This window comes from Sarcophilus harrisii, chromosome 5 (assembly GCF_902635505.1).
Source record: "Sarcophilus harrisii chromosome 5, mSarHar1.11, whole genome shotgun sequence".
Taxonomy (NCBI): domain Eukaryota; kingdom Metazoa; phylum Chordata; class Mammalia; order Dasyuromorphia; family Dasyuridae; genus Sarcophilus; species Sarcophilus harrisii.
In genome coordinates, this window is record NC_045430.1 from 247,620,369 (window position 1) to 247,646,602 (window position 26,234).

At 34.5% G+C, this 26,234-nt stretch overlaps 1 protein-coding gene across 7 annotated transcripts in view; it reads left to right on the forward strand.

Annotated features, from left to right (window-relative positions):
* ULK4 (unc-51 like kinase 4) overlaps positions 1-26,234 on the forward strand; it is a 627,906-nt gene that overhangs the window by 328,656 nt on the left and 273,016 nt on the right. Inside the window, exon 31 of one of the 7 annotated variants that reach the window (XM_031940062.1) lies at positions 22,600-23,149. The exons of the other annotated variants lie outside the window; for them this stretch is intronic. Coding sequence (XP_031795922.1) covers positions 22,600-22,647 — 48 coding nt within the window. The 3' untranslated portion in view covers positions 22,648-23,149. Of the gene's footprint in view, positions 1-22,599; positions 23,150-26,234 lie in introns of those variants that run through there. 7 annotated transcript variants of the gene reach the window in all.

Here is a 26,234-nt window from a genome sequence, read left to right on the forward strand (position 1 = left end):
ATCGGTAATTTTTCAGCATTGACCCTTGCAAAACCTCTCCCAAATTTTCCCCTCCTTCCCCTGACCCTCTCGCCTAGATGGCAGGTAATCCAATACATGTTAAATATGTTAAAGTATATGTTAAATCCAGTACATGTATACATATTTATACAGTTTTTCTTGCTACACAAGAAAAATCTGATCTAAAAAGAAAGTTTAAAAAAAACCTGAGAGGGAAAACAAAAAATACAAGCAAACAACAACAGAGACAATGGAAATGCTATGTTGTGGTCCATACTCATTTCCCATCTCTGGGTGCAAATGGCTCTTTTCATCACTGAACAATTGGCTGGTTTGGATCATCTCATTATTGAAGAGAGCCACGTCCATCAGAATTGATCATCATATAGTATTGTAATTGAAGTGTATAATGATCTCCTGGTTCTGCTCATTTCCCTTAGCATCAGTTCATATAAGTCTCTCCAAGCCTCTCTATTGATCCTGCTGATCGTTTCTTACAGAACAATAATATTCCATTACATTCATATACCATAATTTATTTAGCCATTCTCCAACTGATGGGCATCCATTCAGTTTCCAGATCCTTGCCACTACAAAGAGACCTGCCACAAACATTTTGGCACATTTTGGCACATTCGGGTCCCTTTCTCTTCTTTAAGATCTCTTTGGTATATAAGCCCACTAGTAACACTGCTAGGTCAAAGGGTATGCACAGTTTGATAACTTTTTGCTGCTCATCATTTCTTGTAGAAAAATAATAGTCCATTAATTCATATATCATAACTTATTCAGCCAAAGGGCTGCTACATTTTTGCACATGTGAGTCCTTTTCTTTGTTATTTGATTTCTTTGGGATACAGACCCAGTAGAGACACTGTTAGATCAAAGGATATACACATTTTGATAGCCCTTGGGATATAGTTCCAAATTGTTTTCCAGAATGGTTGATCAGTACACAACTCCACCAATAATTATTAGTGTCCTAGTTTTTCCACATCTTCTCCAACATTTATCATTATCTTTTCCTGTCATCTTAGTCAATCTAAGAGGTATGCAGTGTAATATCCCTATTTTCCCAGAGTTATCATAGTTATTCTTTATTATCATAGTTAATCTTCTGGGTTATCACCACACTCATAATTATTTTTATTACTGATTTACTACTAATTATTACTGTTTAGAGTATTTTATATGGCTATTATTGATAAACTTGGATTTCTTCTTTTGAAAACTGCCTTTTTGTATTCTTTGACCATTTATCTATTTAAAAATAACTTTTCAATTTGTATCAGTTATTTATGTATCTTTGAAATGAGAACTTTATACCAAAAAATTTGCTGCAAAAAAAAAAAATTCCCTCCAATTTAGGAATTTTCTTCTGATTTTCTTCTCATTCTTTTCATTTCTTTCTTATTTCATTTCTCATTCTCATTTTTGTTTGTACAAAAACTTTAATTTTATATAATCAAATGATTTTTTTTAATCTCTCCATTTTCCTTGATCATATGATCTTCCCATATCCATGGATCTGACAAGGAATTTCTTCCTTGCTCCTCTAATTTGTTTAGGTTGTCATTATTTATGTATAAATCATTATTTATGTTTATTTATTTATGATTATTTATGTATAAATGCTTTTCAATTTTTCCAGCAGTTTTGTTGAATAATGATTTCTTGCCCCAATACCTGGAAATTTTGTGTTTATCAAACACTAGGCTACTGTGCTGGTTTGCTTCTGTGCTTTAGATTCCAATAATCGCCTTTTTTTTTTTTTTTTAAACCCAATACCAAATTGTTTTGATGAGATTAGCTTTGTGGTATAGTTCAAGATTGGATACTGCTAGGCTCTGTGCTTTCTCACTTTTTTTCCCTTAAGTTCCTTGATATTCTTAACCTTTTTTTCTCCTGATGGATTTAGTTATTTTTTTTCTAGCTATGTAAAGTAATTGTTTGGTGATTTGATTAGTTTGTTACTAAATAAGTAAATTAATTTAGGTAATAATTGTTAAGGATCATGCCTGGGTGAAAGAGCAGGTCAAGTCTGAGAGCCTTCACAGCTGTGGATTGTGACACTTGAGGGAATTGCAGGGCAACCTTTACTGACACTGGTGTTGCTTGTGGATGGGAATGAAATAAATTGGAGGCAGAAGGAAGAGGAGAGAGGTCAGACAATGCAACAGCCTCTCAGTAGGAAGATCAGAGAACAGCAACTGCCTCTCAGTCTCCTTGTATCATCATCTTCTCACAAGAAAAGATAACAATTCCAGGTACTGATGTCTGGATTCTGGAAACCACAAGAACACCAGATAACAAATAATGTCATTTTTATTATTTTGTCTTGGCCTACCTATGAGCAATTAATATTTTCCCAGTTATTTATATCGGTCTTTATTTATGTAAAGAGTTTTGTGATTGTGTTCATAATAGTCGCGTTTGTGTTAACAAGTAGATTTCCAAGTATTTTACATTTTACATCAAATCAGTATTTTTTAAAAAAAGGATCAGTAGGCAAGTGACCTGATGAAGTAGATAGAAAGCCAGCCTGAAAGTTAAGACACCTGGGTCTAGGTCTGGACTGCACAAGCCTGTGTGAGTCACTTAACCTTTGAATATCCTGAGAAACTCTCTAAGACTACGTTGCAAAAAAAAAAAAAAAAAGTGCTGACCTATATGGAAGAAGAAATTCTTACCTGGACATACTCATGAATAGACTGATCTGGTCTGGTTTCCCCCCCCCAAAAAAAAAAAAAAAAAAAAAAACAAACCGAAAGAAAGAAAAGAAACAAATAGTTTATTAGATTTGTAAATCATGCTGCAACTTACAAAAGAACTTAAGAGCTCTTTTTGGAGCAATTTTTTGCTAACTATAACTTGGAACTTTCTCATTCTCTTTCCCATTAGAGAATAAAATTATTTCAAAAGACATTTATTTCATTTAAAAATTTGTGCTTCATGCTTGTTGTTTGCATGCGAGTGATTTTGATCACTCATTTTGGTACATGATGGAGAAGAGAAAAATGAAATATCCCTTTTACATCTATAAAGAAAAGAGGATATTGCATTTTTTTCTTTTATCATGGAGCTTGTAGTGCTACCTTGATGTTAGCAGCACAAATAAATTTCATATTTCTATTTTTGATTTGATTTTGGTTTAGTTTTCTCTTTCATTGTAAATAGACTGGATGCATTTCTACAATATTATTCTCTCTATTTTCTAGTATCTTTTTTTTCGAAACTACATGAATAATATCCATCAAATCATCATTGCATTATAATGTCAATTTTATGGATTATAGGTTATTTGTGTTATGCATATTTTACATAAATGTTTGGAAGACTGATTTGAACATATTAGAAAAATGAATTTCACTTGGCCTAGTATTTTTTAAAAATACTGAAAGCAATTAGTTTTCATTTAGAAGTTCAACACCTGCATGTTACCATTTTTTCCCAAATACTACCTTTTAGAAATTGAGAGAAAAATAGCTAGAACTACTATGTCTTCAGAGAAATAATTTTATTAATTGCACAAGATGTAATGGCATTCTTATAACCTTATTATACTCTTATAACCTTATTAAGAATAATGAGGCTTTAAAAATAGCATATACCACATGCCTCACTTCATCACTTTCTTTCTTCTTAGTCTCCTTGGAATATTGCTTTCATCTCCCCCACTGTAGAGAAACTGCTGTTTCAAAGGCCACCAATGACTTTTTTCAGTCTGCTTCTTCCTTACTTTCTCTCTTATTTGACACTGTTGACCACTTTTTCCTTCTTCATAAACTCTCCTTCCTTAATTATTCCTTTTCTTTCTCTTCAGTGACTTCTCACTATCTTTCCCACCTTTTGGTATTATTGTATGCCAAAGTTTTGTTCTCAGCTAGCTTTACTTCTCCCTGTTACACCTGTTTTGGCAATATCGTTCAATTGCAATTGTTACCTCTAAATATAGGATCCCCAAATTGGTATCTCCAGATGTAATCTCTTCCCCATCTCCAACTAGATGTCCCACTGACATTTCAAACTCAACATATCCCAAACTGAGATCACTATTTTTGTCCCCAAACTTGATCTTTCTGCTGCTTGCACTATCACTGCTCACTCATCTCGCCATATAGGATTACTCACCCTCCATATGCATCTGTCATAATTTCCTGGTTTTGTACCTTTGCTCATTTTCTTCTTTTTGCCTAGAATGTCCTTCCCTAATACCCCACACCTTTCCCCAGAAGTCCATCTTAATGCTCCCATTCTCAGGAACCTTTTTCTGCCTCCATGAGGTTGATTCTGCTTTTCCTATAGAATATTTTGCTTCCTTCGAGGTTCCGCTTGTGTCGTACCTCCTGTACAAGCCCCATCCCAATTGCTTCAATTGATGGTACCCTTCCTCATGGGAATTACAATGTTTGTTTTATTTTTACTTCTCCCTTCAACAGAATATAAATTCCTTTAGCATAAGGATGATTTATTTTTGTGTATCACTAGTGCCTAGTTTGATACTTGATAACATGGTAGATGCAAACAACATGCTATTCATTAAATTAAGAAGTATTAAGCAGCTATACTTCTTAATTTAATTAACAGCATGTTTGCATGTTTTCTATATACATTTGTCAGAATTTTTTACATTCTGTTTTATGTAGGTGTCTTCTCTCAAGAATGAGAGTTTTTTTTATTATTATTATAGCTTTTTATTTACAAGTTATATGCATGGGTAATTTTACAGCATTGACAATTGCAAAACCTTTTGTTCCAATTTTCCCCTCCTTGCCCCCACCCCCTCCCCCAGATGGCAGGTTGACCAATACATATTAAATATGTTAAAGTATAACTTAACTGTTTGGACATGTATACATATATTGCATTTATTTTGCTGTTCAAAAAGAATCGGACTTTGAAATAACATACAATTAGCCTGTGAAGGAAATAAAAAATGCAGGCGGACAAAAATATAGGGATTGGAAATTCTATGTAGTGGTTCATAGTCATCTTCCAGAGTTCTTTCCCTGGGTGTAGCTGAATCAGTTCATTACTGCTCTATTGGAACTGATTTGGTTCATCTCATTGTTGAAGATGGCCAGGTCCATCAGAATTGATCATCATATAGTATTGTTGTTGAAGTATATAATGATCTCCTGGCCCTGCTCATTTCACTTAGTATCAGTTCATATAAGTCTCTCCAGGCCTTTCTGAAATCATCCTGTTGGTCATTTCTTACAGAACAATAATATTCCATAATTTTCATATACCACAATTTATTCAGCCATTCTCCAATTGATGGGCATCTCCTCAGTAAGAGAGTTTCATAAAGGAATAGTTTTGTAGATAAAGAACTGGAAAGGTTTAAGAAATCATCTAAGTCTAACTTCCCCTAATTTGAAATATGAAGAAACTTAGATCTGAAACTTAAGTATATAATCCAGTGTCATACTATTATTTAATGACACAGATATACTGGATTTGGTTTCTCTCCAGAGTCTTTCTATTCTTCTTTCTCTCCTATCTTAGGTAAACTTGTCTTGTCTAAATGTCTTATTTCTCCTAGTGCTTAATTCAGTCTTCTGGACATAGTAGGAGCTCAATAAATGTTTGTTAAATTGACTTGATTTAAATAAGAAAAGTGATTATTCTGATTTTTATTCACTTAAGTCTAGAATCCTATGATATTACCTGATTATAGTTAGTACCATTATTTTAGTGTACTTGTAGATTTTTCTAAATTTCCTAAAAAATATATTTAATTATAATTTTAATAAAATGATAAAAGTATTACTGTATCACAGAATTTGAAAGTTGGAAGGGACCTCATTGGCCAATTATCAGTCTACCATACCCTATCGATGGTCATCCCTTCTGTTTGAAAATCTCCTGCCCCATCCATTCCAAACTGGGGGGTGGAGGGGGAAAGGTCATATTGGTCAATGATCTCACCTTGCTTAAGAGAAATCATTATCTGTCTACTTTAAAAAGGTGAGAATAATATTGATCCCTCCAAATAAAATCCAGTTCTTTGTTTATGTATTTTAATCAAAGCATTCATAGCTTTTATTGTTGGATCAGTTAGATAGTTGAGTAGATAGTGTCTGGGCTTGGAGTGAGGAACTCTTCCTGAGTTCATATCTGGCCTCAGATGCTTGCTATGTAACCCTGGCAAGTCACTTCACCCTGTTGTTGGGAGAAGGAAATGACTTCCCTTTTGGGGGACATGATAAGTTAAACATGACTGGAACAACAACAAATAACTAGGAAAAAATCTATGAATACATATAAGAAAAAAACATATTGGCTGAAGAGAAAAAAGAGTACATCACAAATCTCGGATCTAAATTGTTTTAAAATATAAAATATTATTATAAATTCTGTTATTATTACGTACTCTGTGATATAAATATCACAAGGGAAGAAAAGTGCTAGACTAGGGTCAAGAAGACCTGAGTTCCAATCTTCCCTTGTGCTTTCTGACTCCAGGAAAATCATTTAAACTCTCGGCCCCATTCTTCCCATCTGTAAAATGGGAATAATGTAACACCTACCTTCCAGTATTGTTGTATTAAATGAAATGGCTTTGATGCCAAGAGTGGAATGAAATGGTCTTTCTTAGGTGCTATAAGTATGAACACAACCAACACTTTGTTGACAAAAAAGGATCAAATCTATGGCTGAGTTTTTAGTATTGATTTTTGAAATGAAGAGATTCGGGACCAGGTCACTGGTAACTGAAGAGTTATCCTGAGGGATCCTTGATTGAGAAATCAATATAGGTTATACAAAGAAATGGTACAAAGTGAACAAAATATCATAGGAGGCTGCAAAAAAATTATCACCTGCTGAATACCTATCAAGACATGGAAAAGCATCTAGAATTCTGCATCAGAAGCTTTCATCCTTTCGTTAATTGATAGATGACAAATTCCCATATTTTACCTACCGACCTCAAAATGTCTTGAAGAACTAAGTCAGCAGATTGTCCTAGAACTAGAGTATTGCCATGGATCAAAGCAATTCATGTGGTTGAAAATCACCAGAATTCAGTGTTCACTGGAAAGATTTATGAACCATTAGCAAATACTCAGAATCTTGAAGTTGCATGAAATAGAGCGCTTTCCAGTGCAGTGAGCTTAGATAAGAAGCCTTGTAGAGACAGGACAAGATACCTGTGGTTTTCTGTTTTACTATTTTTCCCTCTTCAGGGCTTTTCAGAGCCACTTTTTAGGAGAGGATATTGAAAATTGTAAGTTCTAATAAGAAACAAGAGTAGCAAATGATATATGATCCTTTTATTTTTGCTATTTGTTATAGCTTTCAAAAGAATCTGTAGTGTTTCAGAAATTTTCCTCTCTCCTCATCATTTCTTAAAGCTAAAAAATATAGTCAAGTACAAAATAAATAAGATCAAATAAGTAATAAACCATAAAAATCTAAACTGTTCAAAATATAGCATATATCCATCCACTCTTTCATATGTGGCATTCATAGTTAAATGGCAATTTTTAATTCTCTCAGAATTTTCCAATATGTTATCTTATTGCCTTACATATGTCAAATTAGAATTTGATATAGAGGCAACAAATGAGAGCTATTTGTATGGTAAACTTTGATTCCAGTTAAACAGCAGCATTTCTGTCTGTCTTGACCCTTTTCTGAAATATGTGTGTGTATATAAACACATGTATATATGTACACATATGTATACACATGCATATATTTACATATATAATCTTGCGTACATGTACATGTATATGTAGAGAGAGAGAGGGGAAGGAAGGAGAGGAGAGACAGAGAGGAAAGGGAGAGAGGGAGAGAAGGAGGGGGAAATCCATTTATTCCTTCAAAAAGCCAGAGGTTATTGTGTAGATAAACCATTTTACTCTATTTTTCCAGTGTTCCATATTTCTATGTCCCATGTCAGGTTTTACTGTTTTAAATTCACTACACACAGCTGTCTTTAGGATTCACATCTGGATGGCATTGCAGATGCATATTGCTGAAAGCAAACAGACTAGCAGTTTGATAACAATGGAGTGTGTGAAAACACTCTGAGCTTGAACCAAATTCCATTTGAATAGAGGGAAGAGGAGGGAGGGAATGGGGACTCGGGACAGAGGACATGACTAAAGCTGCAGTTCATTTAAGGTAGTGTTCCCCAGAGAATTAAATCGAGATTATTCTTATTAAGACCTGGTGTAGAAGATGTGGATTAGTTGAATGTTGTCTCCCTAACAGATCCTCGGTTACTAGTGAATAAGATTCTAATGATACCTTAATGATCTCTATACAAAATACAGTAATAAAGTCTACATTGCTTTGAATGGTCACCTTTATAGCTACAGGATGGGCAGGATATTAGGTAACCCATCTCTTCTTGTTAATCCCAGAGGTTCCATTGTGAAAAATGAAACTTGTTTATGAGAGAGAATCAAATTGCTATAAAAAGGTTATTTCAATAGATAGTAGCAAAAAATCATAATAAAATAATTTAATAAAAATGGAATCTTGAGTATACTTAATGGAACATGATTAGATTTAATTTCCTCACTATTTCAATCATTAAAGCTGCATTATCTTTTGTGAGACCTCATTTGGGCTCCTTGCCACAGAGCTGTTCCGAACCACTTTCCAGTAGAGGATATTGAAAGTTATAAGTTCCATTAAGAAACAAAAATAGCTAATAATATCTATCCTTTCATTTTCACTATTTGTTAAAACTGATTCACATCTAGTGTTTCAGACATTTTCCTTTTGCCCATCTTCTTTTCATAGAGCCGTAAATACTATCAAATATAAGCAATCACAAAAATGTGAGGCAAAAGATGAAAATGAAATGAACCTTCATGGAGCCTGAAGCTACAAGGAACTTTAAGAGGTCATTTGGCCCTCTATGCCTTGAGACATAACCACACTTAAATCCTCTTAGATGAAATTCTGTCTAGTCCCAAAGGAACTTCAGAACCCATTTCCCCCATAAAGTTTTATCTTAAGGAACAGAGAGAGGGGCTCTTGCCTTTTCTCCTAAGCAGCTCTACCTAGGTTAATTTGAGTCAAGCTTGCAGCTAAAGATGAGCCCTGCAAAGATCTCAGAGAATAATGTGGGTATTATTTCTTTTGCTCGTCCTACTGAAAGTAGTCAAATAATGCCAAGAAAAAACTAACAACTTAGTCAAAGTCAAGAATAGAGACAAAGGTCCAAGGAAGGCAGAGTTGGGGAAGAATTGTGAGGATTCAAAAGATCATCATCACAGAGCAGAATCCCTGGAGCCTATATAGGCTCTGGTGGGCCTGCCGGTAAACCTCCTCATTGTTTATTGCTTTGCTTTGCTTTGCTTCTACACTGAATCCTACCAAGAAATGACCAAACATTGATCCATAAGGTGACCTATTTTGTTATCTTCTTAACGCCTTTGAGGTTAAGAGGAGCATAGTAACTAGACCATAGTAAGCACTTAATTAGTGTTTGACTACATTTAAGCCAGGGATTTTTAGATGGAAAATTTGAAGGCAAAAGGAGAAGGGGATGACGGAGATGGATAGATAGTGTCATGGAAGTAATGAACAGGAGCTTGGACAGACATCGGGAGATAGTGGAGGACAAAAATGTCTGGCGTGGTATGGTCTGTGGGGACATGAAAAATCAGACTTGACTAAATGAATGAGCAAAAAGAAATTGGATTAGAAAGTTATATTTTCACTTATCTTTAGTTTCCTCTGAATTTTATTTAATATAATTGAAAACAGTTTTCCAGGAATAACATATACAGGCTCCACCAGACCATCAAAAGGGTCCATGACACAAGACTGTAAGAATCTGTTTTAAGCAATGACTTTAAAACTGATATTAAATAAGCATTTCTAGCATGCCATATAGCACCTTCTTCAATCAGGTACTAACTTCTTCCATTTTCTCCTATTGTCTCTCATTGCAGACACTGTGTTTTAGTTTTCCTTTTAATGATATTTTTGCTCACATTTCTCTCTCTTCCTATGAATTCCTATCCTTGGACTGTCATGTCTCAATATTTTTCTCCTGTTCAAATCCTACTTGCCCTATAAGATCATCCCCTAGTTCCCAACATTCACCAAATCTGTGATACACTGAAATCGGTAAAACTGTCAACAAATGGCAAATACCCATGTATAATTTTATACCAATATTGGGTGGAATAACCTAAAGGATTTTGTAAATATAAAATGTATATGATATAATTCCATAGGAGACAACGCAAATACATAACACCAGAGAATATTCCAGTAGGGATTAGAATGATTCCAGTAGGGATCAGTGCAAACTGAAGTTCACTTGGTCTCCAGTCTTGGAGACAGTCAGGAGAACGTCAGGAATCTGCCAGGCTGCCTTGATTTCAGGATACTGTCAAGGACTTTCCACATGATTTCTCATTCATTTTTTTTGCTCCTGTATCCTTTAGCCTGCCTCCTCATCTATGTTTAGTTCTCTAGCTTCTTTTGAATTTTAAACTTCAGGAAAAAGCTTCACTCCACAAATCAAATAAGATGCCAAACCTTGTTGTTTTCTCCCTATTTTACTTTTGCTCTCCTTAACTCAGAGTCTCATTATTCTTGCTTGGACTGTTCCAGTGGCCTTCTATTTCTTCTCCTCACCTCAAGACTCAAGTCAATGCAATCATGCATTAGAGCTTTTCCTAAAGTACTTGACTGATGAGGTTACCCTCTGATTTAAATCCAGTGCTTCTGTTTTCTCTGTGGGATCAAATATAATTTCCTCTCCTTAACATCTGAAGCTCTTCCATATCACCTTCTGATCTTTTTACAAATTGTCCTTTTCCAAACACTTTATTGTCCAGCCCAGTGGAACTTCCTCACCCTGTCCCCACACAGTGCCCCATCTCCATTCTTGGTCCTTTTGCACTGACTGTCACCCAAGCCTGCCTCACTTCCTTGTCCTTGTCTTCCTTCAAGATTCAGCTCCAGTGCCTCCTTCTGCAGGAAGCCTTTCTTCATTGACCAAGTCCTACCCCACCCTCTATTCTGTATTTATTTATATTATATATGACAGATGTGTGCATGTTGTCTCCCCAGAGATGGAGGACTTTAAATCCTCCAAGGTCAAGGACTATTTGATTTTTGATGTTGTAGACCCAGAGCCCAATGCATTACCCGGCACATAGTAGGAACTTAGTAAGTGTTTGTTGATTGAAAAATTGAGAACACTCCCAACCAGTTAATATCTTTGTCACATGGTGGTAAGGCACACAGATTTTGTAACTCCATGATCTTGACTAAATAACTTGTCTTTCTCGATCTGTTTTCTCAACTGAGAAATTAGGGTGATAGCTCCTATCTCAGTTGTGAAGATAAAATGAAAATTATATGTATAAAGCGGTTTGTAAATCTTAAACACGAATTGTTATTATTGTGATTATGCCATTGTCATCTACAAATAGAAATATATCACCAAAGAATAAGGAAAGCCACAGGAAGTAAGGGAAGACTATTCACTGACAGGGAAGAAACCAGATGATACCAAATTGAAGAATTACCTTGGCTGGCCACTTAGTAAAGAATAAAGTTGAAATGCATGGATCTGTCAGTCTGGAGCATCAATGAAGTACCTGCAAGAGAATCTTGAATGTGATACTGTGAAGTGCACTTGGAACAGCAAGTGATACTGCCTTTTGCTCCTCAAAAATTAGATGAGAAAAGTAAAGTCAGGCGGAGATAAAGAAAGTGAGAAAGTGAGAAAGAAAGTCCATAGCACAAATGGGTAGAAGCAAAATACAGAACTCCAGAAGACTGTAATTGCTACTAGAGAATATCAAAGTGGAATTGAGAAGAAAAACCAAATTTAGTCTTGTAATTATTTTTATAATTACACTAAGTACATGTAAATTTCCAGCTTTTATATTTTGTGTCCTAGAATTCCTCATATTGTAGTAAAAGATCATGAATTGTATGAGCTAGATTCTGCTGTCTCTTTTGAGGAGAATGCTGGGTAGGAAGGCAAGATGATTCCCCAAGGAAGGAGTTTGCAGAGAACAATCCACTTGTAGAGTAGTAGCAGCAGACCAAAACAAAATCAGGGAATCTTTCCTTGCAATTTGGTCATGCTTATCAATATCTTAATAATTAAATGGAAATTGTAGTAAATGGTTTGGGACCTGATGTAAGATTTCTGTCCATTAACTGGAAAAAAATTTATAACCCATGATCCATGACTTCCTCCTATGACTAAATGAAAGCTTTTCATAATTTTATTGTGTTGGAAATCCCACTTCCATCAGTCAAAATGTTTATAGCCCATAAATGACTTATTTCTGTTTTCAACACACTATATATGTAATATTCTTGGGGATTTGGGCAAATTCAATTTAACATTCATTCATTAATTACCTTCTATGGGCAAAGCAAAAAAAACGAGATTTCTGGTTGTTTGGGTCTATGTTGCCCACAATAGTCCACAATACTAACCTCTCAGTTTGGAAGGTCAATTGTCAACAAATCTCAAAAATCTGTGGAGGGGAAATATGCTCAGGTTGGTTTCTAAGACACTCAGAATGGCACATTCAATTTTGTTTGACCCTGGGAAAGGAAAGGAGGTTTTTAAAAAATGATATATTGTATTTGTCCTCAAGGAGTTTCTAGTCTGGTTAAGATGCAATACTGATTTCTGAATGTGGGATCAGAGAAGACTTCCCAGAGAAAATGTCATTTGAGCTTAATCTTGAATGTTGCTAAGATTTTAACAGGCAAAGGGAGAGGCAGACAAAGATATATTAGATCAAAAGTATGGGAAGGAAATTTCCCTAGAGCTCTAGCCATATATCAAATTGGATAGCTAGACTTGGAGATATCCAGGGTTCTGAGGAAGGAAAAATATAGGTATTAGCAGAATCATGGAGGAAGTTTTCTGAGCATCCTAAAATGAAATACAGAACTGACAGGTTTCTTATTTGAGATGCACACTGAGAGTAACACAGCAGCTGAGGGCTCTGGAGTATTTCTGAGGTCATAGAAAGTCAACAGTCACTTGAGGATATATATGGTTCTAAGCTAGCCGCCCTCCCTTTGCTGTCCTTTCACAAAGTCTACACTTCCCAAAATGCCTTTTTAAAAATTTTCTTCAGGTAGAAAATGATATTGTTCACTAGAGTTGTTCCCGAAGGCTTTCAGGCCAAGTTCAATTCATCATCATCAATTAATATTTATTGAGGACTCAATCTGCATGCTGATGATACTAGCTGCTTTGCAGAATAAACAATTTGATATTTTGCCTTTCAGAAAACACAATCGACTATCTCCTGGGCTAAGGTGAAGGTGGAATAACAGCCTAGGTGGAAGATTCTTTGACTTTTTATTTTAAATGAAGGAGTATCTTCCTTTGGAAACATCATCCGTTGTCCTTCATGTCTGAATTTTATTACTTTGCTAACTTAGATCTTTAACCCTTAGGGCAGAGAGTCTCATTCCGTAAAACTATGGGAAGTTATTAAATGTCTTCCACGGGTGCCTTAATAAATCCAGGTACTTTTGGCTCATTAAACACAATATTAAACTATAATCATGCTACTGTATATGGATTTTATTTTATGTCTCACATCAAGAAAGCAATTGAGCCCATTTTGGTGCTGACATAAAATTTGATATTTTTAGAGCATTATCTAAGATGTATGTACAGATTAAAGAGAGTTGCAAAAATCACAGAATTTCACAGTAGGGAAGGAGCCCATAGTCTGTCTGTTTTAAATTACCTAAAAATATGCCCTGTCTAATATACCTGAGAGTATTTTCCTGCTTTTCATGCATTACTCCAGCCAAACTGACCTCCTTAAGCTTCTTTTATTTCAGAGTGTGAAATGTCTCTTCTCTTTCTTTTGCTCTGTGCATCCTAAGAGCTTAATAAATACTTGTTGACTGGCTCATTGACTGACCTATCCCTCTTAAAATACCTACCTTCCTCTAAAGACTCAGCTAATATGGCACCTCCTGTGGAAAACTTTTATAAGTCACCTTAGTTGTGAGTGTTCCCTAGCTCTTCTAAGTGTCATGTATACGTATATGTATTTATATGTTGTATCCTCCAGGATAACGTAAGCTTCTTATGGAATGCCAGGTCTCTTGCTCTATTCACGATGTCTCCTAGCTCCCTCAGGAAGATTTTGTTTCATTCAGCCTCAGATACTTGCATTTGGACTTTGGACAAGTCTTTTAAGTGTCTTAGCCTCAGTTTCCTCATCCATAAAATAAGGTGTTTGAATTCTGTGGCTCTCAAGATCATTTCTGACTCCAAACTTAATCTCACTTCCAGCTCTTAATTTAAGTGACAAAATTGTTTCTCTTCATTTTCTCACAGCATAGACCTTTGTGCAGGATCCAGAATATCAATTTCATCAGTGTAATTTGAAAACCTTTTCCCTTTTACTTTATATAAAAGCTGTGGTGTCACGTGTTTGCAACAGCAAGAGATTAAGTGATTTGCCCAGAGTCACGCAGCTAGCCATTGTTTAAGACCAGTCTTTCTGACTACAGTCCCAGTACTGAACACAGTTTCTAGCTGAGGTCTGAGTAGAGCAAAGAATGGTGGGGTTATAATTTATTTATATTTGAAAACTACATTTGTATTAGTGTAGCCTAAGATTCCATTAGCTTTTTGACTGCCACCACAGCATTGGGGGAAAAAAAGAAAACTTGCAATCCACCAAAACACCCCGATCTCTTTCAGGAAAAGAATTGTACTTAAGGCTAATATTAATGTCTGTCTGTCTATCTATAACTCTGAATGTGAATGGGAAAAATTAACCCATAAAATGGAAGAGGCTAACCAAATAGATTAGAAAAAAGAATTCAAGAATACATTGTTTGTAGATGGAAAGGGGGAAGAAATAAGTTACTTACATAGCACCCACTATGTATCAGGCACTGTGCTAAGTCCTTTTTATACATATTATCTCTTTTGATTCTCACAATAATCTTATGAGCTAGGTGCTCTTAATGTCTCATTTTATATTCAAGAAACAGCTAGAGGTAAAGTAATTTCACTAGAGTCACACAAGTAGTAAGCATTTTAGGCTGGATTTGAACACAAGACTTCCTGACTGCAGGCTTAGCACTGTATCTATTGTGCCACCAATTACCTCTGACTTTTATAAGAGTCATAGACTTTAAAACTAAAGACTTATAGGAAAAATTATTGTGGCTTAACTTTTTAATAAAGTTGGAGTAGCAATCATGATTATAGACAAAGCAAAAACAGACTATCATTCTGTTATAATTAATTTTCAGCAAATTGCTGTACAATTGGAAAAATTGACTTCTTTATGTTATTTAAATAAAAGTATTGTTATATAAGCTTATCTTCTGTGAACTTACTGAAAATGCATTTGATACAAATCCAGCAGCAGAGAGGACAATAGAAATGATATATACTTCATCCTGTTCCCGTGTGATTTTGATTTTTTTTTCCACTATGTCTCTAAATTTAAAAGAAAAAAATTCTGTGTTATCTGGATGCCATAATTATTCATGGTGACATTTGTTAAAACAGACTTAAATTTTTATGTATTAATATTATGTGTGAGCAATTTTGAGTAATAATTTTAATTTCATCAATAGTTCTAGTATAGTTTATTTGATGAATTCTGAGAATACATTAAGGTCAGTATTTTTATTTATTTTATCAGATAACTGATAGTTTATGAAAGAAGGCATATAACTGATGTATAATTCTTTCCACTTAATCATGTTGTTGTGATTGGAATTGTTACTATTAGTATTGTTACTTTGCTGTTGCAATAGTTTACTTGTTTCAGAGTATGTGATACAGTAACTTGCTTGTGAGATTTTAAAAGATTTGAACACTATTCTAGACCTTATTATGTCAATTAAGAAGAATCCCTCTTACTAATGATACTTCAGTTCTACATACAAAGGGGTTGCAGGGCCTTTTCTAAAGAGAACTTTATTTTGGAGAATGCTGCATATTCTGTAATTGTCTGATCTGATATGAGATGTTATTTTAAATAATATAGGCCTTCCTCTTGTATTTTCTATGTCGTAGATTGCACTTTTGACTTAAAAGTGATTTCATTAACAAATACATGATTAAGAATTTGACTATATGATTAAATGAAGTACCATGGGAATAACAGGATCAGTCCTAGAAGTTTAGAAGGCTAATGTAGTTTGCAAAACAAACAAACAAAACTCAGCAACTTCTTTCCTTACCCCCACTTTGCTACATTCACACACAAGCAGAGACATCTTAATACGCCATTAAGCATCATGGGTCTTTTGCACATTACCTCATGGATCTTCTTGAAGTTAATGGTCTCATTTTTCCACCAGTCAGTAGGCTGGATCACATTTCGCTGGCCCTTGAACCAAAAATATAACAATAATAGGGCTGCACCCTCCCTTCATCTTGTCTCATGGTCCTGCTGTTTACTTGGATGAGTGGCTGCAGACAAACCCCTTAACCATTTGGGGTTTCATTTTACCCAGTGGTAACATAAGGATAAAAATATGTTCACTGGCTGTACACTTGTGAGGAAAGTGATCCTGTGGACTTTAAACTATAATATAAATATAAATATGATAATAATTATTAGTGGATGTATATCACATTCTGAAGAACATGCTTTTGTGTATATTTTTACTGGCTATGGAAATGTAATGGTATACTCTAGAGAGATTGGGGATTCAGCACACATTAGCTGACTGATTTTTAATTTCACTAAAATTAGATTAATTAGAGCTAGATTTCCTTTTATTTAAAAAAAAAATTGCCATGGCAATAGTCTTAATTAGTATCATTTTATCCAACAGGCTAAATTTCTAGTAGTAAACTGGGGCTCTTAATTCTCTAAGAGTGGAGTTTCTCCTACTGTATAGCAAAAAAAAAAAAAAAAAAAAAAAAAAAAAAGGCAAACTTGTGAATATCTTTTACATACATACATACATACTTACTTTTAACTGGTACGACCAAGCTAGATCAAGCAAACTAAGTGGTTCTCATTTATGGAAATTTGGAATTGGAGATACATACTATCTTAGATAAAATACATTTTATAATGCAGTAAACTTCAGGATATAAAGATCATGGCTGCCTTGTGCCATTGACTTTTTTAAAAGATACTACATACATCCTTCCAGTTACACAATTGTCTAGATTGTTCCATGATCAGAATCATTTACAGAGAAAAGTATGTTCATTTAAGAACTTGAGCTGTGACTGACTTGTGGGCTTTGTCCTTAGAAATCCATCAGTGAGCTCAGCTATAGCACATCATGTCTTCAGAAGTGTTCCCTCTGCTACAGAAATAAGTGGATTGGTCCCCATTAGATTCAGAAAAATTTGGAGCTGAGGGCTCAGCAGGCACTCTGCTAAGGTTTTTCCATTTCCCAGGAGCTCCCACTTGGACACTTGACATTCAGATGGCAAAGCAGACGTAACTAGAAAAGACTAAGTTTAGAGGAGGCTAACTGTAACCCTAACTAAAGGAGACTTTGAGTTTAAACAAAAATATTGCTGTAGAGAACAGGATGGTCCAGTAACCCTGTATTTTAGGTAAAAAGAACTGAGTATAATTTTTTTTTTGATCCAGATCCTTTTTTTAATTTAATAGTATTTTCCCCATTACATGTAAAGACATTTTAAATGAGCATTTTAAATTTTTTTGAGTTCTAATTTTTTCTCCCTCCTTCCTTCCCTTTCTCCTTCCTAAAGTGGTAAACAATTTGATATCGGTTATATATGTACAATATGTAAAACATGTTTCCCTGTTAGTCATGTTATGAAAAAGAAACAGAATAAACGGAAAAGCCCCCACAAAAAATAGAAAGTGGAAAAATAGTATGCTTCATCTGCATTCAGATTCCATCAATTCAGCATTTACCATCTTGAGTCCTTAGGAATTGTCTTGAATTGTTGAGATGAGCTAAGTCATTCATAGTTGATCATAGCACATTGGTGCTATTACCGCGTACAATGTTCTCCTGGTTCTGCTCATTTCACTTTGAGTATAATTTTTAAAGGGAGCAGGACTTAATTTAGAATTTCTTCTTTTCATTCATTTATAATGAGCTGAATCCTATCTAATTGGAAGTCTTTCCATTTAATTATTTAAAATAGGGATTTAGTATGTGTGATCTGTGTTCTTTTGTAAAATTTGGCAAAGGAAACATTCCCTTGATTTCCAAGAGATTTTAAAATAAAAAACAGAACAAGTAGTGGGTAGATATTTGAACCTGGTATTTGAGTGATCATAGGACTAAGAGCTGGAAGGATTTTAGAGGTCATTTTATCTACCTCCCTAATTTTGCAGATCAGAGAACTGAGGCCCAGGGAAGAGAAATAACTTACTTTGAAGTCATACACATATGGATTTGAGTCCAGGTCCTCTGCTTACAAGTTCAATGCCATTTTTACCACTATACATTTCTTCTTTTAACAGTAGGATGGGCTGATCCTTTTATAATGGCAATATTAACTGATCAGGACTTTGAAATTTATAAAGCACCTTATGTGTATCATATCATTTGAATATCACAACAGCCTTGCAGATATAATTATTTATATATTTTACAGATGATAGAACTGATGGGCAAAGTGACTTGGCCCTGGGCTTCAGGGCTAGTAAATGTCAAATGTGAAATGAGAGTTTCATTCCCAAGCTGAGAGAATCCACTGAAGCCAATGATAAAATCAGAATATGGGCAATAAATTTTGAAGGAAAATGGGATTCTATTTCTACTGTGTCTTTTAAATACTCTTGAGTTGCTACCAACTGTTTAATTCTAGATACTGCCTTTTTAGCTTCTCCAGAAGAAAATACTTGCTGGAAAATTGAAATCTCCTCAGCAGATTAAATGTAAAGAATCTCTCCATATCAGCTTATTCCTAATAAACAATAATATGTTTATCAGTTTGTTTTAAGTTTCCAAAGTATCCATATGTGTAATGTCATTTGGTTCTCCCAACAACTATTTTCAAGGTAAACAAGTATAAAGTACTTTAACCTATTTTTGACAAATGAACATAGTGAGGAACAAGTGACTTGGCCCAAGTCAGATGGATAGTTGGGACAAAGTTAGGATTAAAACTCAGGGGGCTGAATAGAACTTGCTGCAAACCCCCTTGTAATTCATTAGATTCTACAAATCAAGGGATTCTGGGATTCTGTTCAATTTTATTCCCCTTTATGTCCACAGAGACAATTCAGATGAAAAATGGATGTTTATTCGTATTCCTGTGACTACAGGAATAAATCTGGGTCTTGGTGCAAGCTTTTCAGCTGCTTCCTTAGGGTCAGTGGTGGGAATAAATTGGTTTTTGGTGCTCTCAGAGCAAAGAAATGAGCACATCCATGGCTGCCATTAGAGTGGCAGAAGCCCATTTCGGTTAATAGTCAGGATATACTCTGCTTGAACCAGATATAGAAGATGGCAAATTGTACACTCTCCTTAAAAGAGCATGGCTTTGTGAAATGTGAATTCTTAGTATTCTCTACCCAGAAACGAATTGACAGGGCCCACCTACACCACTTTTAATGGGTTTAAATATTGATAAGCAGTACAATTTGTAGAGAATATTATTCTAAATGTCTTTTATAGAAATGAACCTCAAAGTAGAAGTTGCAAAGAAAGTCTTTGGATGAATGTGAAGAAAAATTTCTTATTTAGGACTCTCCAAAAATAGAATGGGCTGCCCATTGCTGGAATCTCAGGAAAGGGGACATTGCAGAGATGATTCTTGTGAAAAAAGGGGTTGGGCCAAAGAGTCTTGGAGATCTCTTATAAATGACATTTCTGTGTCATTTTATAGAAATGAGATCTTTTAGCAAATTCTGCTTTTACCAAGTATCTTCTTTTGTGGGCATATTTCAAGAAATAAAAATGTGTTTTTTGGGAGAAACAATGTAAATTTTTCAGTTCAACTTAAACTACATATATGCATATTATATATGTATACATACAAACACATACATTCTGTATCTCAAGTAGAGGAGAGGTTTTTAATAACTGCAAAATGTAGTAAATATCTGCATATCCTTACAATTATAGACTCTTAAATTTTTTTCTCCTAGTGTACTTCTTTTGCCAATGTAAGCATGAGAATTTCTGAATGATGAGGGCAGTGACTATTTCAAAGATTATCCTAGCAATAAAGTTCAAATGTCCCTATTGATTTCTGCTAGCATAAATGTAACCTTAGTGATTTTGATGGCCAAGGCAGAACAGGAGGATAGGACCTTTAACTGGAGCTAGTTTTTTTTTCTTTTCCCTCCACTGTGCTACATTATTTCCATAAATGTGCCAAGAAAATAGAGGTTGTTCGGTGTGTCAATAGGTTGAGTGGAACAACTTGAATGATACTGTACAATTCAAAAATAAAAATATACTTTTATTAAGAAAATTTCCTCCCCATAGTGGTAGCAGAGTAGTAGGATAATAATGTATGGTTGATTCTGATATGGAAACTTCGATGTTTTACTCTGAGTCCTCAACTTTTTCCTGAAAGAGCTCTACTTTTGATGTGTCTGGTCTGATGGTCATGGCAAGGATGGCCACTAATAGAACCAAGGCTGATGTCAGTGGTAAACCTCTACCTTCAACATATGGGAATCTGTAAAAGTTCTGTGATAGGGAAAGCTAACATTTCAATTCAGTGAACATTTATTGGGCATATTCTTAATACAAGGCATTGTTTTTAGGGGATTCATTATTCACTCTTGACATCTCCTTTATATCCACCCTATTGCCACATATATCTCAGCTTTTTACCTCTTGATTTGAACACTGAAATTAAATTACTGCTACTCTTGTTTCTGGAAGGACTTGTTGATTGATTTCTGATCCCCCATCCTTCCTAGTCATAACATAACATAACATAAGTGTATACATATATATATATATATATACATATATTTATGTGTGTATACATATATATATTTATGTGTGTATACATATATATATATACACATACATAATTATATAATATATTATTTTATATTATTTATGATTGTATATTATATATGATTGTGTGTGTGTGTGTGTGTATAAAATTATTTTCTCCTACTAGGATGTGATCTCTTCAAGGACAATGAATATATATTACTTTTGCATATATATGTACATTTTTACCTAGTAAATGCTTAATACAGTTATCCCTCCCACATCACAACTTTCCATATTCCAATTTCAATATAATACAGGTCGACATAAGAAATTAAATGGGAACTTTGGGGGAGTTTTGCAGGTGCTACAGATAAGCAAAGGTTAACAAAGGACACAGAGTTTAGAAACACATATAATATGTGTATCGTATAGTATATCAACATATTTTGTCTTTTAATATCATAATAATTCAGACTTCTCTATTTTGAAGGGCCAAAACAAGTTTACCCAAATTTTCTAGATTTCAGGGGTACTGCACCTCATGAAAAAAAGGATAATTATAAATGTTTTTACTCAGTGTAAATTCAAAAACAAAAATGAAAACCAATTGAGAAATTTGAGACTCAATCGTTGACTGTGGTCAATTTTATCATAATAGAGATTTAGAAAAAGACACATTCGAAGTCATCCCCTTATAAGACAATTGAGAAAGCAGAGGCCTAGAGAGTTACTCTTGGATCTCTTCCACTATCCTGTTATCTCATATGTGTGAGATTTTTGAACATAGAGGGGAAATGGTCTGAAAATGTTCAGAACCATTCTCATAACTTTTCTCATTCACTGACTGTGTCATATTCCTAAGCAAGACTTGAGAACTTGACGCAGGACTTTTAATAGCATTTGCAGATAGGTGGGTGGGACAATAGTATCATCATTTGGTTGCTTTTCATCAGTTTAGTTTTTTGAATATGAATGAGTGAAATTATTTCTGTAGTTACTGCCGAGATAGGGTTCATAATTTTGCTATTTATGTGGGAGCCTTCTTATTTGATAAGGATGCTTTTTCTTTGCTGAATCCAGTACTTTCTCTAAATCAATTAATAAATGTGATGGGATCTTGTATTTTTTTTCATCCTTTAGTCAATAAAATTGTGTAGATGTGATATTTGTAGAAAACATCAATGAAAAGCTGCCTGTTCACATCTTGTGTTGTCATCAAGGACATCTCCAGTACATGCATAGTTAAATCTATTTTCATAAGATTTTAGAGAAATGAGAAACCATGTATATAGATCAGTAGTTTCCGATTCATTTTCAATCATTTGAGTAAAACACCATCCAAGATACTTTTTCGCTATTTAAAAATTTTTGCCTTTCCGACTATCTTGAAAATAAATTCCAGTGTGCCTTTAAAATTAGGCCTTTACCTTAGATTTCTTCTGTATGAATTTGGTGAAATCCCATCACATTTAATGAGTTTTTTTAAGTATTAATGTCACGTTTTCATGTTGTCTACTGGGTTCAGAGAAGGTAGAGACCAGATGTAATGGTTCTACATTTTTCTGACTGGATCACTTCATTATAAAAAATGTTACCATACCCGTTATATTTCAGGTTTGAGCTTTCATTTTCTTCTATAAATGCTCATCTAATTATCTGTCTTAGTTTTTTTTTGATACTATACTATCTTTAGGTTTATCTTCCGAATTGATTTTTGCCGTTTCATGATAGGTTTCCTGGCAAGCTTTTCTACAGCTTTGGAAACAAATTTATATATAAGAACTGGAGCCAGAAATGACTAGAAGGAGAAGACTGACCTAGAATGCATTTGGAAAACATCATTGCTTTCAAGGATTCCCAACTCCTCACTTTTGCCAAAACCCATCTTCTCCTGGTGAATCATGAAACACAGTAATCTCTGAAGAATCAAAATCACAAATAACCCAAAGAATAATAGATGTGTGGTGGGGGAAAAAACTCCTGCATGATTCTAGGAAATAACTTGCATGGGAGAAGTAAACATTAAGACGCAATAATGAGGAGACATATGACCAGAAAGTGAGGAAGTTGTATCATACAGTAAGAATGAGTAAAAACTGCCTTAATGGAGGATTCGTATATTTGTATCCCGCAGGATACAAAGGGATGGTTTCTCAGTGTGTTGGGTATATATCCCCTTTGGTAGACTTATGGGGAAAATATGGACAAGAATTTTAACTGAGGGGAAGGTATAAAGAAACTGTGATAAGCATTGGTGAGAAGTATAACAATAAAGGGACCATCCGTATTGGAAAAATGATGGAATTGCCAAAGTATGATTTTTTTTTTCTTTTGCATTTGCAGAGAACTCATTCTCGATGCCCTCAGGACAGAATTCTACTCTGAGTAGTTATTTTCTCAAGAGTTCTTTTAGAATAAAGATAGTGGATGACTATCACTTGTCCTTCACATTATTCAGGCCTAAACTTCCTTGTTCCACAGCACTCAGCTAGGAGTTCTTAGCTGAGTACTTGAGTTACTTGTCCAGGGACTTGAACAAATTCAGAGAGTTGTTTTGTTTTGTTCGTTTTAGAAAAACATTTTTAAAGCCCTTCACACACACACACACATACCCCTATTCCTTTGTGCCTAGAGTAAGGTCTCTAAATTTTATTAAGTGACTGGCAACTTTTAAATTTAATTTATTTTGTACTAAAGCATGTGGGTCATTCTGCAATCAGCAGCACAGATTATTGGCACTGTGTCAATAAATTCAGTCATGAAATAGTGACGATACATTTATCAAAGGCTGATGTGAGGAATCTGATACTTCAAAGAGCCAGAGTAATGGACCTTCTAACCCTTTCTGCCTACACATTCTCTAAATTCTCTATGTACTAAGTTAATTATTAAGTAATATCTTGGACCATATTTTCTCAGCTCCTCCACAGAAATGCATTTAGTAAGTTTAAGTAATGTTGTGCCATTAATATCAGATTAATATTTCCATGTTTTTATGAAATCATAAACATAATCCCTTCTTGAATACCAAAAGAAAAAAAAAACACGTTTTCAAATGGAGTTGTATGTTTGTTGTTATTGTTAAATCAGGCAACAAGAACTATTTAGCACAACATGTTTTCCTTTTTTATCTAGCCTCCCAGGAAACTTGGAACTAAATTCAGTGCTCAATTACTGTAACTAACCTATCCCAGGTACCCAGTTCTGTCTATTTATTTCTCCCTTCTCTTTAACTTTTATTGTTCTTTTTAATTGTTCTATTTTATATTACGTTGAAATCACCGCAGGTTCTTTTTAGGCTTGAACATAAGTCAACTAGCATTTAATTAAGGGTCTGTTATGTGTCAGGCACTCTACTAAACTCAAGAGATGCAAAGAAAGGCAAAGAACATCCCCTACTCCCTAGGAACCCACATTCTAATGAGGGAGACAACATGTAAACAACTTTGTACAAATAAGAGAGAGGATAAATTAGAGGAAACATACTAAAATTAAGGAAGATGAATCATTCTTGCCAGCTAGATTCTGATTTTTCTGCTTGCTAAAGCAATACAAGCATTGTCAAGAAGATCCTTTAAATTTGGGAGCACTAAGAAGAAATCCAAGTTGCCCCACCCTAGTTATTGCCCTGTTGACCCTTCTGCTGTGAAGAAAATGTGTCACTTGATCAAGTAACAAGACTTTATTACACACCTACTATGTGCCAGGCACTGTGCTAAGCATTTGGTGATGCAAAAAGAGGCCAAAAATAAAAATAAAATAAAAGGGTCCCCAAGACAGATAAGATCCAAACAACTAAGGACAAACAAGATAATGAGAGGATAAATTGGAGGAAATCTCAGAAGGGAGGCTAATAGTATTAAGGGAGATCAGCAAAGAATTCTTGTGGAAGACAGAAGTTTATCTTGAAGGAAGCCAGGAGACAAAGATGAGGAAAGAGCTAGTGGAAATGCTCAGATTGGGAAATAGAATGTCATATGCAAGGAATGGCTAAGGAGGCCAGTGTCATTGGAGCAGAGTATGTAGAGAGAACTAAGGTATAAAAACCTGAAAAGATTGAAAAGGGCCAGGTTACAAAAATTTTTGAAAACCACAGAATTTGATGTTTGAGCCTGGAGATAAGGAGCCACTTGCTTTTAGTGATTATGAGGAAAGGGGTTATATGGTTAAATTTGCATTTTTAGGAAGATCATTTTGACAATTAAGTGGAGAATTGATTGGAGTGGTCAAGCATAAATACAAAATAAAAAATAATGGTAGTGAATGACGTCTCTTTTTATTGAGTCAAATTTATTGAGAACCTACTTGCTAGGAGACTGTACTGGATACAGTGGAAATTTAAAAACATACTTTAGACATAAACTATTCCCTAAAGAAGGCTATAATCTAATGGAAGAAAATATAATAAACCCGTGAAAAATAGCAACAAAAATAAACTAAGCAATTATAGAACTATATGATTGTCTTCATAATTGTTCAAGAGTTTTCATGGTTTAGGAGATAAAGTCTCTATAAATATACTTTCAAAAAGGCATGTGCTACATTGTTATCTTGATCAGTAATATTATATGTTAGGATCATTAACATTTTAACTAAATCCTAACATCACATTGTGAAACCTCCTATTCTATCATTCAGTGGACAGACAACCTGATGATTAGTGATGATCTCAGGCCAAACTTAAGCCTTAAGGTCTTCATTGAATTGTTAGCCTTTTCTGCTTCCATGGAACCATGTTATGACCTTTACTAGCATATGTCTATAAACAGAGAAGAAGGAGAGGGTTTGGAAAGAGCAAGTAAGGGGGGAAAAGGTGGTTAGAACAAATGGTGTTGAAAATAAATTATTTATTTCATATAGTTTAATTAGAAGGTCCAGGATTCACCTAAACCTACACTAAGCATCATTATTTATCCTTTCTAATCTAAGTACTCAGAATTAGGGGAAAAAAATATGAAATGACCATTACTGTTTTACTTATTCAGTTTTTAAGTATTGTAGAGCAGTTCCAAGAATTTCATTGTGATTTTCAGCAGTTTTATGTCTCCCTAAATCTTACATATAAATTGTAAAAATGACAAATTGTGTAAGAGGCATGAATACTAAAGGGATTGTATCAAAAGCTGAAAAGAAATGTTGCATTGTAAATTTTAATCTCATATAGATGACATATCTTTTTTTCCCAGCCCTTTCATTGTCTTTAGCATGTGTAACTAGCCTCAGCTTATAAAGCCTGGCTTTAGTGTTCCTTATCCCATAAAGTATAAATAAAGGAAATGGGCAGGAAAAGGAAAAAAGAAGTTATATGTATTTGAAGAAGGCAAAATCATGGCAGTAATTAAAATACAAATTTGTAGTAAGAGGGA